At 38.8% G+C, this 16,652-nt stretch overlaps 1 protein-coding gene across 5 annotated transcripts in view; it reads left to right on the top strand.

The window, feature by feature from the left end:
• The window catches only part of Mbd5 (methyl-CpG binding domain protein 5), a 334,829-nt gene that overhangs the window by 290,287 nt on the left and 27,890 nt on the right, over window positions 1–16,652 (top strand). For all 5 annotated transcript variants that reach the window (XM_029536364.1, XM_021192375.2, XM_029536363.1 and 2 more), the window contains 3 exons: window positions 467–1,483; window positions 2,972–3,183; window positions 7,133–8,341. In XM_029536364.1, the coding sequence (XP_029392224.1) occupies window positions 467–1,483; window positions 2,972–3,183; window positions 7,133–8,341 (2,438 nt within the window). The remainder of the gene's footprint in view (window positions 1–466; window positions 1,484–2,971; window positions 3,184–7,132; window positions 8,342–16,652) is intronic.

Raw genomic sequence — 16,652 nt, forward strand, 5'->3', positions numbered from 1 at the left:
CTATACAATAGAATATTATTTGATATTTTATATGAACTGGGTACCTTTTATTAGCTGATTTATGTTTTCATGTATATTCTAGTTTTAAGAAAATGTGTTTTGTTCATTAAGAGAAACTACTAATCTTACAAATAAGACAAACAGGTATACTAAAAGGTATAATGGGGGGGGGAAATGAAGCTTTTTTTTTTTTTAATATACCAAACTGAGTGAATGAACTCTAACATCCTTGTCCATCTTCACTTTGTGGAGCTATGCACAGAAACTTCTTTGCTAGTCAACAAATGTCATAAGACACTAGTTTTCAAATTTAAGTTCCATTACCAGATGTCAAATCGTCTGTGTTACAATTAATCTCTTTACAGCCAAGTAAGTAGAACAACCAGAAATGTATCTCAGGAAGCTTTATGGGTAATGTTGCTCACTGTCTATAACTAATAACTGTGTTTCTGTTTTCTCATTGTAGGTGGTTCAAGCCTGCCGTCCTCCATAGCTATAGCTGGCAGCAACCACCCTGCCATCACAAAGACAACATCTGTTCTCCAAGATGGTGTCATAGTCACCACCGCAGCTGGAAACCCACTGCAGAGTCAGCTGCCCATTGGGAGTGACTTTCCTTTTGTTGGCCAAGAGCATGCCCTTCATTTTCCATCCAACAGCACTTCAAACAACCATCTTCCACACCCCTTGAACCCCAGCCTCCTCAGTTCTCTACCTATCTCTTTGCCAGTGAATCAACAGCATCTCCTAAACCAGAATCTATTAAATATCCTCCAGCCTTCAGCAGGAGAAGGCAAGTCTGAGATCAACCTCCACCCTTTAGGTTTTCTCAACCCGAATGTAAACGCTGCTTTAGCTTTTCTCTCCGGTGACGTGGATGGGCAGGTATTACAGCCTGTTCACTTTCAGCTCTTAGCAGCCCTGCTTCAGAACCAAGCCCAAGCAGCTGCCATGCTTCCCCTGCCGTCTTTCAATCTGACCATCTCAGATCTTTTGCAACAGCAAAATACCCCTTTACCCTTATTAACACAGATGACAGCCCCACCAGACCGTTTGCCAAGCAATCAGTCAGACAACAGCCGAGCTGATACCCTTTTAGGCAGCCCCCTGGGAAACCCTTTAGCAGGCAGTGACACTACTTTTAACCCCCTGCTCCTCCCAGCTGTCACTGGGGCCTCGGGATTAATGGCCTTGAATCCCCAGCTGTTGGGAGGTGTCCTGAACTCGGCATCGGCCAACACCGCTATTCATCCAGAGGTTTCCATAGCAACCTCCTCCCAGGCAACCACTACCACAACCACTACATCATCAGCAGTGGCAGCACTGACTGTCTCAACACTTGGTGGGACAGCAGTGGTGTCAATGGCAGAAACATTGCTGAATATATCTAATAATGCTGGGAATCCACCTGGTCCAGCTAAACTCAACAGTAACTCTGTGGTGCCACAGCTACTTAACCCTCTACTGGGGACAGGTCTGCTTGGTAAGTTCAATTTTTTTCACAAATTTTTTTTAAGAAACGTTTTTCTAATTCTCTATTCTCCTTTTTAAAACTACATTTTGTCACACTATTTTTTAAAAATGTCTTCATTATGTCACAGCTTATTTAAGGAATTAAATATTACAACACCCACACAAAACTATAGCTAAACAAACATCAAAATGGCTTTTTCCTTTTCTGATTCTAGCATTACTAAATACCATTGTAATCTGCTTCCTCTTATCTTCTAATTCTGATGCCACCTGAACCTAACCTACCTACCACTCCCTTCAGCCAAGTACAGTCTGCATCTTCTAAAGAGCCTTCAATTCTACTTTAGTTGGTGTGGCATCACAGGGTTGGTATGAGCAGCTGCACTTGGGTGGGAACAGTCGGAGGAAGTGCTTCCAGGTGAACCCTGAGAAGCAAAACTAAAAAGTCCAGAAATCAAAATACCCCACCCAGGAGCTTCCCCCAGGACAAAGGAAAATGTCCCTCTAAATAATACTAGGTTTCCTCAGAATTATCATTTTTATAATCATGGATTTGTCCATAAATACAGTCCTTTGCATAGGTTAGTTTATCAGAAAAAAAAGTTGAAAGTAATGTCAAGTATTTATAATGGTGGGTGCAGGTAACAACAGGGAGAAGGATAGATAGGAAGAGCCCGGGAAACCCTAGGCACTTGATGAGTGCATGATGTTGTCAAGAGCATCTTGATACGCTGCAGAGCTAATTATGTACATTACTTTCTGGAAACTTTTATAATTATACTGCAGTGCAATTAGTTTTGTCTAGACCTAAAATAGTTATAGTTAACCAAAAAATCATAATAAACATACAGACTCAGGTTACAAAATTGTTCTCAAAAGAATTTAAACAAGACAATTCTAAATTTTAACTGTATCAGTTATTAATGCTATCCATTGACATCATTATTTTAAAATCTTCATAACAACTATAGCAGTGAATTCTTTTGTATTGCTGGGTTTACAGTTTTAATTTTAGCTGATTAACATTTTACTGAGCAACAAAATGCATATTTCAAAACTAAGCATTTAATTTAATTGGTGGTATTTATTGATGATTATGACTTAAAGCTGATTTTTTATAAATGACACTATATCATACCTATTCTTTATCATCATCTACTCAACTATTTTTGCTAAGTAATTGCTAAGGAAAAATTTCAACCTTTAATTGTAGGTGTTCTAATAAAAATAAACATAGGGACACTTAGCTCTGGTTTAACATTAATGACTAAGTAATTTTTATGAAGTATAAAATAAAAGGCTAACCATACAGATAAAACTAAATGCTAAAGGTATTCTTTACTTACAACTAAGTAAGGCTGATTAAAAAAATGACCAATTTTCCCATGAAGTTCAGCTTTCAGTTTTTGTTTCAGAAATTCTCAGGTGCAAAGACAACCATAAGTTAGTTCTCTGAAGAAGCATGTTGACTTACACTTTATGTTTTTCAAAACTGTAGGTGATATATCATCCATAAACAATTCATTGAATAACCATCAACTGACTCATCTACAGTCGCTGCTAAACAGCAATCAGATGTTTCCTCCAAATCAGCAGCCGCAGCAGCACCTTCTCCAGGGACACCAGAATCTCCAGGCCTTCCAAGGACAACCCACAGTCCCTTGCCCAGCTAACAATAACCCCATGGCTTGTCTGTTTCAGAACTTCCAGGTACTCTCCTTCCACACGTGACTTTAGCTGAAAACAATGTCTGGTTCTATTGAAATAGAGAAGGAATGAAAAAGTACCCTTTAGAGCCTATTGACAGTTATTTCTTAATGTTGAGTATTGTTAAGCATTCCAGTCTTTTCTGTAAAGATAACTTTATTTTGCATAAGGCAGTAGTCTTTTTGGAACTGTGAGTGAAGCTGATAGTGTTAACCTCATGCCCTTTTGTGCCTTGTGCACACATTACTCTCATAATTAATATACACTTTCTTCCATGTTAGCTCCCACTCCCCTCTCCTCCTGACTTAGGCCACATGGTCAACTACTTCTACAAAGGTGACTGATATACTGAAGATTATATAGAAAAAGTAATGTTATATGAGTGTAAAAAGAAATACACAATTATTTTTTAAAGATGTAACACTTTTAAAAACAAACAAAAGGATGGGGATCACTATGTAGTCCAAGCTAGCTAGTCTTGAATTTGCACGTCTTCCTCAAACTCCCTAATGCTGGGCTTATAGACATGCACCACCACAGACTATAAATAATAAAACAGATGAAGCTCTTTAAGCAAGATATAAAACCATTAGGTCAAAAGGAAAATAGGTTTGTTTTTTGGTTTTTGTTGTTGTTGTTTGTTTTGTTTGTTTGTTTGTTTGTTTTGGTTTCTTCGAGACAGGGTTTCTCTGTGTAGCCCTGGCTGTCCTGGAACTCACTTTGTAGACCAGGCTGACCTCGAACTCAGAAATCCGCCTGCCTCAGCCTCCTGAGTACTGGAATTAAAGGCGTGCGCCACCACACCCGGCCAAAAGGAAAATAGGTAACCAATACAAAAATATTAATTTCTATATGATCAAAGGTATTCTAAAGTTTATAGAAGTATCAAATGTCAGGAAATATATACATAATGCATACCGTATATGGACACCCTTCATATTAATATACTTCCTATAAATCAAGAAGGAAAAGGATAATTGACTAGAAAAATAAGGAATAATTATAAACAGAGTTCACAGGAAATGAAATATTAATATCATGAAAAGAATAACCAATATGTCCATTACTATGTATGTCACATTGATGACACGCACTGCTGGTAAAGGTGTCAGCACTTTGATTTTATTGTTGGTCCATATGGGTTCTGGTGAGGCGCTATTAGCTCTTTTGTTCTTTTTAATAGAGTTCAAACCTAAGTAAGGCCCTGTACAAGCTGTGGAAATGCTCTGCCACTGAGCTATATATCCAGCCTCACTCATTTCTTTTGGAAGATAATTTGGTAGTTTATTAAGTTCTTAAGCATATTTGTATATATGTGTATATGTGCGTCTAAACACATATATGTTTACTACCCCAGACATTTAATTCCCATACGTTGACTTAAGAGACATCTTCACATGTGGATAGAAGAGCACATAGCAATGCATTCATTACAACATGAGTCAGAAATTAAGAGGCTCTTAGGTATTGATGAATCAGAAAATAATTTTATTACATAATATGCATCTATCTATAAGCTTAAAAGATTAGGTAAACTTATTTGCTTAAATATGGTGAGACCTCCAAGACTACGAAATCCTAACACTGTAGTATTAGCAGAAGAGTGGTGCAGTATATCTCCACATACAGTGAAAGGGAAGGAGGGAGGGATGGAGAAGAGAAACTAGGTATTGCTGCATGCTTTAATAGTTTAAGTGTCTGCCAGGGTGCTCTGCAGCCCTTCTTTCTTTCTTCTGAGAAAGGAAGTAAGATACAGTAGGACAGAGAAGTATTGGTTTAGTAAAGAACGGTGAAGAACACATCTTTCACCTAGAATGAAATATCCACACATATGTAATAAATTAATCATAATGGAAGATGTGGATACCTACAGCACTCAGAAAGCAAGCTAAAACCTGCAACCAGCTCACTGTGCTGTTAGGACATGATGAGAGTAACTCCAGGAGAATGCAGTTTGGGGGTGGAGGTGTTAGAAGCAGGGTCATATTGCAATGGTCAGAATGACAAATGGGACATTGAGACTTGTAAAATGAGGTATTGCTTCAAAAACCAAACTGACACTGTGAAGAGCAAGAGGCCTGGGTTAATGCTCCAGAGGGAACACTGGGTTGAGCACTGACCTTCTACACAGGGAGGTATGAACATAGTCATATGCTAAAAGGAAAGAGCCAAAAAAGTACATGAACGTAAGTATGAAGAGAGGGAAGTGCAGAGCTCTCTTTCATAGAGCAGATAGAAAACTGGACAAGATGTAAGCAAAGCATAGCTTCTGAGAAATATAAGCTATTAAGGATCAAGAACTGTCAGTGTGACAGATCTTACCATGAGCTCCGTTTTCTCTGGTAAGTGGGGCTATTTACAAAGAATAGGTAGGAGATGATATGGCACTCATCTTGAAGAAGTACAGAAAGAGTGTTGTGGAAAAAATGATTCCTGACTGGAAGATCACAGGACAGAAGGAACAGCAACAGGCCAGTTTGGAAAACATAAATATCTATTCATAAAATACTTTACGTTCCTGTGCATGTAGACAAAAACCAGAATTTAAAATGATCTAAGATTTAGATTTTATCTGGCAAGGACAGACAAGGGGGGTAGTAACAAAAGAGAGGCTGATGTGCCGTTGGATCCTAGGTGCTGGTTTAGTAAGACAGTAAGGAGAGACCAGAGGGGAGTGGTCTATTGGCCAGAGAGAGTAGAAATTAAGATTGATAACTAATGATTATATTAGACCTAAAATCTGTCACAGTATTTCTTATACAGTGTTTGTGAAATTAGAGAAGCCACAGAATTTTTTCCAAACTGCATTAATGCTTCCTATACAGACATCCCTCCCCTCGCCTCCTCCTAACTGATAGTCACTCTATAGACAACCATGTCATTTTTGGCAGCATGAGGATGTATCTCAGGAAATGGCCTGATAAAGATGAAGAGCAGGAATTAATACCCAATCTAAAGAACTTCAACAAATATCATGTCTGGTTGGCAAGATGACTTAGAGGGCGTCTTAGGATTTTACTGCTATGAAACAGACACCATGACCAAGGCAACTCTTATAAGAACAACATTTAATTGGGGCTGGCTTACAGGTTCAGAGGTGCAGTCCATTATCATCATGGGAGGAACATGGCAGCATCCAGGCAGGCATGGTGCAGGAGATGCTGAGAGTTCTACATCTTCATCTGAAGACTGCTAGCAGAGTACTTGCTTCCAGGCAGCTAAGCCCACACTCACAGTGACACACCTACTCCAACAAGGCCACACCTACTCCAACAGGGCCATACCTTCTAATATTGCCACTCCCTGGGCTAAGCATGTACAAACTATAACAGGGTAAAGGTTCTTGTCTTACAAGCCTAGCAACCTGAATTCAATCCCCAGGTCTCATAAAGGTAAGAAGAAAAAATTAGCTCCAAAAAATTGTCCTCTGATTGCCACACATGCACCAAGGCACTTGTGCCAACACACATTGTATACACAAAAATAAATATAAATAAAATTTAGAATATGTAATGTCATATCAAAGTAATTCATTGTTAGAAAAGGAATTTATTTTATGTTATATTTAACTTAGTTAAATTAGTTATCAATCTTAAGTTTCAAGTGCCTGTAATACCATTGAGCAAAACACCTGCAAACACCTTGTGTTCAACTACCTCAAGTTTAATTTTTCTAGAAAATATTTGGAAATGATAAGTTTAAAAGATCTGTTCAACTAAAAAAAATTACCGAAATATAAAAATACAGTCAATGTTTGAGGTTTTCTATACAGAATGATTTTTTCCTTTCATTTTTATTCTTGTTCTTTGTGCTTCCTTATCTTTTGGTGAATCTTTAAATTATGATTTTTTTAAGGTCTTTACATTTTTCTCTTCTCCCGCCCTCCCTTCCTCTCTCCTTCCCTCCCTCCCTCCCTCCCTCTCTCCCTCCTTCCCTCCTCTACTTATTTAAGGTGAGGATGCAAGGAGATGCAGCTCTTCTAAATAAAAGAATAAGCACTCAGCCTGGGCTCACAGCACTTCCTGAGAACCCAAACCTTGCACTTCCACATTTCCAAGATACACCTTGTGAGCTGCAGCCAAGGATTGACCCATCTCTTGGTCAGCCTATGAAAGATGGCCTCGTTATGGGTGGCCAAGGAGATGCCTCGGTAGACGCCATTTACAAAGCAGTTGTGGATGCAGCCAGCAAAGGAATGCAGGTTGTAATCACCACTGCTGTCAACAGCACGACTCAAATCAGCCCTATCCCAGCCCTGAGCGCCATGAGTGCCTTCACTGCCTCCATTGGTGACCCATTGAATCTGTCCAGTGCTGTGAGCGCTGTCATCCACGGGCGGAACATGGGAGGAGTGGATCATGATGGCAGGCTGAGGAATACCAGAGGGGCGCGGCTACCCAAGAACATAGACCATGGGAAGAACTCCAGCGAAGGAGACAGGTTTGAGTGTTTCAAGTCAGCGAGCTGCCACACATCCAGAAAACAGTGGGATGGGGAGCAAAGTCCCAGAGGGGAGCGCAACAGGTGGAAGTATGAGGAATTTTTAGATCATCCAGGCCATATCCATAGTAGTCCTTGCCATGAAAGGCCCAACAATGTCTCTACACTGCCATTTCTAGCTGGGGAACAGCACCCGATACTGTTACCACCAAGAAACTGTCAAGGTGATAAGATTCTGGAGGAAAATTTCAGGTATAATAACTACAAAAGAACTATGATGAGTTTTAAAGAGAGACTAGAGAGTACTGTGGAGAGATGTACACACATTAATGGAAACAGACCTCGTCAGAGTCGGGGCTTTGGAGAGCTGCTAGGCACTGCAAAACAAGACCTAGTCTTAGAGGGGCAGTCTCCAGGTTCTTCCAATAGTTTGGAAAGTTCTCTGGTCAAAGACTACATCCATTACAATGGAGACTTTAATGCCAAAAGCATTAATGGGTGTGTGCCTAGTCCCTCAGATGCTAAAAGCATTAGTAGTGAAGATGACCTACGGAATCCAGACTCCCCCTCCTCACATGAGTTGATACACTATAGACCAAGGACGTTCAACGTTGGCGACTTGGTCTGGGGCCAAATCAAAGGACTGACTTCCTGGCCTGGAAAATTCATAAGAGAAGACGACGTTCACAATTCATGCCAACAAAGCCCCGAGGAAGGGAAGGTATACCAATCTTTATCCATTGTCAAATACTAACCTCTGTTCAAATATCAATTATTCTTTTTTGTTATCGTCACTTTGGATTCTTTGGATTTGATTTTAAGATTCTTCATGACTCATTGAGGTCTCACAAGCTTCTGGAACATAAAATGAAGAGGGGAGGGTTATAGTCACCAAAGTGTCACATTGCCAAGGGGTGAGTTATGAAAACCTTAGAGACCCACTAGGCTCACAGTGCCCCTAAACCACATGTCTAGAATTCTGTCAACTCTGCCTGCCTTCTCTGTATTTGTGTAGCCCTTTACTCCATAAATAGAGGAAGACAAGTGTCAATGCCTGGGAGAAACATGGCAAAGGAAGGGTTGCTCCCAGGTAGCAAGGTCTGCCAACAGACAGCTCTCCTCTACGAGTTTACATGTGACATTCAGAGGTAGGGCATTGGTAAAGTCTGGGCAGAGCTACAGCCATTACAGAGCGCAGCCAGTAACATCTGAATTATTTTCAGAGGATTCCTGGGTCTTTATAACGTGTGGGAATGTTGATTTCAACAGTCTGTGTCTACTTAATACAATCTGACCATATAAATTAAATGAAAATGTCTCCATGAACTACCATCTGAGATAGAAGGAATAAATAGGGGTTTCTGACTTCTCTTACAATTGGTAAAATTGGCTGCAAGAAACATGCAGAATGTTTAACCTAAATAGAAACATTTTTTCCTGGATAAGAAGGAGAAAATCATGCCCAACTCCCTCATATAAAGAAACAGAATTTCTCATCTTCTTAGCTAATAAGAATCTCTCTTACAGGTATACACTGTCCTCATAAAGAGGGTGTTGTGCAAAGCAGTTCAGCTCTGCTCAGACTTAAGCTGGCACTTAGATTTAATGGCAGGAAACCAAGAACATTTTTGCCAGCACAATAAAAGGACTGTCTTTCATCATGAGGCCAGGAGGTCCTCAAACCCTTGCTTATAATACCTAGTATATACTTGTCATGATACACTTTGAGCCTGGTGTTTCTACTTTTGATAAGAAAATGAATTCCATACTGCAGTTCACAAAACATTTTATTCTTAATGCTCTCTGAGGCCAGCCAAGCATCTGTTAAGTTGATAAACCTAAATATTTTTGACAGTTTATTCAAAAGATAATTAGAAACAGCAAAATTGGGCTGCTTATAAATGGAACTGCTACAAATCCAAGAGCGACTCGCTAAACTGCTTTACAATTTCTGTGCAAATGAGCCATGCTGTTAAGGTGCCATTTTATAAAAATATACAACTGAAGAAAGATTATGACCCTCCTCCAAACATTGTTCTTGCCTGAGTCTGCTTCTAGATGCCAATGTGTACCCTCACACGATAAAAGCATGTGTTGTTTCTTTGTATAAGTCTGTCTGGTATTCATATGTGTTTGCATTATGTAGGCACATATATATGGGTACATATACACATGTATATGTGTGCCTGTGGAGATCCTGGAGGTCCCTGGTGGATGTCAAGTGTCTTCCTCAGTCTCTGGGTCCTTCACTGCCCCTAGCTTCTTTGTTTCAACTAGTCTGGCACACCCCTTTGTCCCTGTGGGCCACCACACCTGACTGGCTTTTATATGTAGATGTAAACTCAAGCATTTCACTGCTAAATCACTTCATGCCCTCCTGATCTCTAGATGACTTTAAAAACCATTTTGTTGCTACATTTAAAACAAGTTATTTTCATTTTAAAAACCAGATTCTTCCTACAGTAGAACATTTTGGGGGAAAAAATATTTTTTTCCCTTCATTGACATTAGAATATTGATTTCTCAAGTTAAAACTTTGTTATCAAGACACATGAAAAGTATTTTTGGTAATTCAAAATATATAAATTAAAACATATGTTATATGAAAACTAAAATATCTATTGAAATATTGATGATAATACATAAAATATTTGCCTATCACTAAAAAGCAAGTTACAGTGCTAACAAAATGTCATAGCAGGGAAAGGGGTTTGCTGCCAAGCCTGACCACCTGAACTAGATCCCTAGCAGCCATGTGCTGAGAGGAGAGAACTGAGCTCTACAAGTGATCTTCTGACCTTTATACACACACTCACTCATACAGATACATGTCATAATCAACTTTTAAAGCAAGGCACAACAGCAGTGAAAGCTCTAGGCTACTTAGAATTTTTTTAAACATCTAATCTTTTCAAGACCCATATTGCTTTTGTACGTAAAAAAGCAAAGTTCTCATTTTGCTGCACTTATTCTTTATGTGTAGTTCACAAAACAGAGAAAAGGCTTCCTCATGTTATTTAATAATGCTCACTTTTCGCATTTTTGTGAGACCTAAGAAGACTCAAACAAGACAGTCAGAATTCAGGCCTTTGTGTGGTATATTAATGACCCCTATCATTATGGAAAGATTAAAATATATTCAGTACCTTAGTACAGCAAAGTATGATCTGTTATTCCAGAAAGATACCTAATAGGACAGTTTTTAAATTTGTCCTTTGATCGAAGTGAACTAATTATGATAATGAGTTTTATTTACATAGGACCTCTTAGCAATATGGGATATATAAAGCCTTGAATGCTAAGAAGCAGGCTTCTGTCTTTAAACAGTAAAAACCATATGCTTCCTTCTGTGTAGTGATGGGTGGTCAACACTTTATATAAGCCTAGGTTTATTACAGTAAACCTTATTAGTTCTGCTGGGCCTCTGCAAGGCCATTTCTCCTGGTGTTTACCTCGATAGTAAGCCAAACAGCTGTCTTACATGTTGTCATGTTAAGCCTTCCTAGCCTTTGTCTTTGATGCTACTTGTATGTACAACAAAGTAAATTAATCCAAGATCCTGTCAGATCCTACCAGATAAAACCTGTTAACTCATTTGTAAAATAGATTTGTTATCCCCCCAACCACATCCCACATTTTTTTTTCCTTTATTCTTAGCAGCCATTAGCAATTCTTTCTAGAACCATGCAAGTTAGGAAAATAAATAATAGCAGGATCACAGATTACTATTTAAAACCAAACTGTTTGCCTCTTTTGTCTCACAGTTATACAGAGCAGTCTTCAGTATAGATTAGAACATTGGTATTGTTCAATGGCTGACTTTAGTAGAGTGCAATCATTCTAGGGAATAAAAATTGCTTAGTTTATTCTATTAGAAAGGCATTTTAATGTTTGGTACTGGGTAGTAGGTAGCAGAAGACTGGTAATGTATAAGATAGACCTAGTTTTTGAGACAGTTTATTAAGATACAATGTTGCAGCATCTAAAAGAGACCATGAGAAACAGTGTTGCAGAAGGAGCAGCCGGCTTTGGGTATTCTGATAGGAGCTTAGTACCAGACAATTAAGTGGACCTGCATGTGTATATCATTCTCTAAGGGCTTGGTCTCCTCTAGTGGAGATCTTACTCTTAGTAGTGTTTCAAGAGTTGAATGAGATTTCTGTATGTTCTCAAAACAGAAGGGGCCCCAGTAAAGATTAGCCTGTTTCCCCTATTTAAGACAATTATGTTAATTTGAACTCCACCACTGTTAAATTGAGGTAGTAGATCTTAGTTGTTGTTGGCTTATTCTCTGTATATAGAGATTTACTCACCAGGATGAGAGTAAAAGAATCATATGGAATATACTAAGCAAGTAAAATAGTTTGTGATGGGTTTATGAATGTTATCACATAGCATACAAATTGCATTTTCAATGTTAATTACTGTTAATCTCAAGAAGGGAGTCTGCCTAACAACGTTTTAGAATACTTTGTTAAGTGAAATTGACAGTCTGTAGTTTCTCAATTATTTTGAAAACTTACCAATTCAGACTTCCTTCCTCTATCTCCCAGCCCCCAGCCCTTGACAATAATAGCTAGTAGAGGTTTTTTTTAAAAGAGTTATTTATTGTGCCAGGCATGGTGGCGCATGCCTTTAATCCCAGCACTCAGGAGGCAGAGGCAGGCGGATTTCTGAGTTCAAGGCCAGCCTGGTCTACAAAGTGAGTTCCAGGACAGCTAGGCTTATACAGAGAAACCCTGTCTCGAAAAGAACAAAACAAAACAAAAACAAACAAACAAAGAGTTATTTATTTAATGTATATGACTACACTGTAACCATCTTTAGACATACCAGAAGAAGACATCAGGGTTGTGAGTCACCATGTGGTTGCTGGGAACTGAGGACCTCTGGAAGAGAAGTCAGTGCTCTTAACCGTTGAGCCATCTCTCCCACCCCCCTAGTAGAGGTTTGTAATAGTGTTCGAAAGAAGCCAAATTGGCCACTGCTGTGTGTGGCAACACAGGAAGATGTGTGCGTACCTTGTATTAACACTACTCAGAAAGCTCCAATTTCTTTTTCTTTTGTTCACTTGTAATGAACAGTATGTTCTGAGAGACAGACAGAATTACACACACACACACACACACACACACACACACACACACACCCATGACCAGATACAGATGCACCTTGAATCTTGGCATAGCATTAGAGAATTCTTGGAAACAAACATGGCTAATCCAGCTATTACAGGTATCATCCACCATTGTGCTAGGATTGTGAGGGAATGTGGTTATCTTTGGGTAATTATTTCAATAATTTTAAAATAAATACACATTTTTAATAATTTTACTTCTACTTTTAAAAAGCACAAATAGTAATTTGACAAGTTCATATGTATACAATGCATTTTAATTTTTCTATTCCCCACCCCCTCTTATCTCCCTTGTTCCTCCCTCCCCACCAGCAACTTTCCTTAGATCCATAACTTTTGAGTTTGCTTTGAGATCCATTTAGTTTAACCAGGATCATCTGTGTGACCATTGTATTGAGACTATCCACTGAAGCCTATTGGGTCCTCTGTGGGTTCACAACCAAAAGCAAAGACTCCCCCTCTTTCTGAATCTATCAGTAGCAAATAGTTCAGCAGTGATGGATTGGGCACCCCAGCGCCTGCCTTACTACCTCCAGCTCCTCTTGCAACCCACTGTGACAGGCCTGTTGTGCACACCCAATTCAGGCATTCACAATGATTGTGAGTTCATTGTCACACTGGATTTTTTTATTTTTGTCTTGCCCAGATGATATTATATTTACAACTGAGCACTCAAGCTATCCTGTGTTCTCAACACCTCATACACTCATAAGTGTCTGCATTAAAACAAGGTGATTCTCTGATTAAGGCTGCACGTAGCATTTGTCTAGGAGTATAAACATAAATATTTAGAAGGCAGTTTAACACTTTGTCAGTTTAGCTAAACAGCAGTTTAGCTAGAGCCTTTGACTCACCCTCCCCAACCCCCATCCCATGTTTCTTTGTTTTGTTTTGGTTTTGGTTTTAGTTTTGGCCAAATTTACTGTACCAGGAACAAGTTCCCTCTTATGGAGTGAGTGGCCTCAAATCCAATTAGGGATTGATGGTTGATTACCCCTATAACCGTTGTGCTACTATTTCAAAAGTGAGTACATCATATCTGAGAGGTTCACAGGTGGGTGTGATGGGCATAGCTGGGTCCTGAGGTAGATTTATTCCCATCTTCCCTAGGAACCACCATACTAGTTTCCATAGTGGCTGTATAAGTTTCCTTGCCAGCACAAGCTGTCACTTGTATTATTGATCTTAGCCTTTATGACAAGTGTAAGAAAGAATTTCAAAATAGTTTTGATTTGCATTTTCTTGATTGTTAAGGATGTTGAATGCTTCTGTGAGTGTTTCTTAGCCATTCAAGTTTGCTCTACTCAAGAATTCTGTTTAGATCTGTATCCCATTTTTAAATTGGGTTATTTATATTTTAAACCAAGTTTCTTGAATTCTTTAAATTTTCTGGATATTAGCCCTTTATCATATGTGGAGTTGGTTAAAAAAGAAAAAAAAATCTCTTCACATTCTGTAGGCTGCCACTTTGTCTGAACGATTGTGCTTTTTCTGTTTCATGAGGTCACATTTATTCATTGTTGATCTTAGAATCTGCATTAGCAGTGTTCTGTTCAGAAAGTTTTTTTTCTGTGCCAATGTGTTCAAGACTATTCCCCACTTTATCTTCTGTTTTTATCATTATAGCTTAGTAGTATAACTTCAATCAGAAATGGTGAGACCTTCCACAGTTCTTTTATTGTTCAGGATTGTTTTAGCAATAGTGTGTTTTTTTCTCTATTTCCATATGAAGCTGAGACTTGTCTGTGCAGAATTGTGTTGGAGTTTTTTATGAGAATTGCCTTGAATGTATAGATTTGCTTTTCATAGTATAGCTATCTTTACTATATTAATCCTGCCAATCCATGAGCATGGGAGAGGGAGATCTTTCCATCTTTTCATATCTTCCATTTCTTTCTTCAAAGACTTGAAGTTTCTGTCATACAAGTCTTTCACTTTCTTGGTTAGAGTTACACAACCATATTTTATATTATTTGGGACTATTGTGAATGGTGTCATTTCCTTGATTTCTTTCTCAGTCCCTTTGTCATTTGTATTGTGGAAAGCTACTGATTTGGGGAGTTAATTTAATAATATGCTCTAATGATATGATTATGTGGCTTTTTTCTTTCAATTTGTTTATATAGTGAATTGTATGTACTGATTTTCATATATTGAAGAATCCTTGCATCTCTGGAATGAAGCCCACTTGATCACAGTGAATAACCTTTTGGATGTGTTGTTGCATTTGGTTTGTTAGTATTTTATTATTTTTGCATGTATGTTCATAAGGGAAATCGATCTGTAATTTTCTTTCTTTGTTTTCTTTGTTATCTTTGTTTGGGTATCGCGGTAACTGTAGCCTCATAAAATGAATTCAATGATGGCTAATGTTCCTTCTGTTTCTATTTTATGGTCTAACTTGAGGAGAAGAATTGAAAGTCTTGTGAATTCTGTTATAGAGTCATCCGGCCCTGAGCTTTCTCTTAGTTGGCAGACTTGATGACTGATTTCATTTCACTAGGGGATATAGGTCTGTTTAAGTTATTTATTTGATCTTGATTTAACTTCGATAAGTAGTACCTATCAAATTATACATTTCTTTTAGACTTTTCAGTTTCACGGAGTGCAGATTTTTAAAACATGACCTAATGATTCTTTGAATTTCCTTGGTGTCTGTTGTTACATTTCCCTTTTCATTTCTGATTTTATTAATTTGGATATTCTTTCTCTGCCTCTTAATTTGTATAAGGGTTTGCTGATCTTATGGTTTTCTCAAAACATCAATTCTTTGCTTCATTGGTTCTTTGAATTGCTCTCTTTATTTCTATTTTATTGAATTCAGCTCTGAGTTTGATTATTTCTTGCCACCTACTCCTTTTGGGTGTAATTTCTTTTTATTCTTTCAGGTGTGATATTGAGCTGCTGCTTTTTTTTTTTTTTTTTTTTAAATGTAGGCACTTAGTGCTATGAACTTGCCTCTTAGAACTGCTTTTGTTGTGTCCCATAAGTTTGAGTATGACCTGAACTCATTTTCATTGAGTTCTAGAAAGTCTTTCATTCTTTATTTCTGTCTTGATCCATTTATCATTCAGCAGAGACCTGCGCAGTTTCCATGAGTTTGTAAGCTTTCTGCCCATTTTGTTGTTGATACGCAGCTTAATCCAGGCCTCTAGGATCAGAATTCATAGAATGGTTCTGGGTGGTGATGCCTGGCTTTGTCTCTTGGGGTGAGTGCTTTGTTCCTTAGTTTCTCCTTCCTCCCTGGACTTTAGGACTGTGGTGGCTGCCTGAGGCTTTGACCTGGAGGAGCAGAAGGAGAGTGTAGATCCCCTGGCAGACTACTTGTCTCCCTGCCTGGAGCAGCCAGGGTCAGCAGGGGTGCCTGCTGGGAATGAGGGCTGGGATAAAGCTAGGAGTAGGGGGAGGGGAATAATTAGTAGATCCTCTGTGGGATCCACAAGAGATGGGGGTGGGGTGCAGCTGGTGTTCTGTTCTGGAGTTTGGGATGAGACCAGGGGATTGGATTTAGAAGGGAGGAGGAAATGATGAAGGTGTTCAGTTGACTTACCTGGCCTGCTAGGCAAGTATAGTCCCAGTGAATTTCTGCGGGTGTTGGAGTTTGAGACTGTGGGATACATTGGAAGCAGGAAGGTTGGAAGAGAAGGGCTTTGTGATACATTGGGGGTGGGGTTAGAGAGTAATGGGAGACCATACAGATTGTCTGCTGCAGAGCTGGGCATAAGTCTTGTCACATTGAATCTGGAGGAACAAAAGGCCCAATTATTTTTTCTTTTCTTTTCATCCTTTTTTTTTTTTTAAGATTTATTTATTTAATGTAAGTACACTGTAGCTGTCTTCAGACACTCCAGAAGAGGGAGTCAGATCTTGTTACGGATGGTTATGAGCCACCATG

This window comes from Mus pahari, chromosome 3 (assembly GCF_900095145.1).
Source record: "Mus pahari chromosome 3, PAHARI_EIJ_v1.1, whole genome shotgun sequence".
NCBI classification, from domain to species: domain Eukaryota; kingdom Metazoa; phylum Chordata; class Mammalia; order Rodentia; family Muridae; genus Mus; species Mus pahari.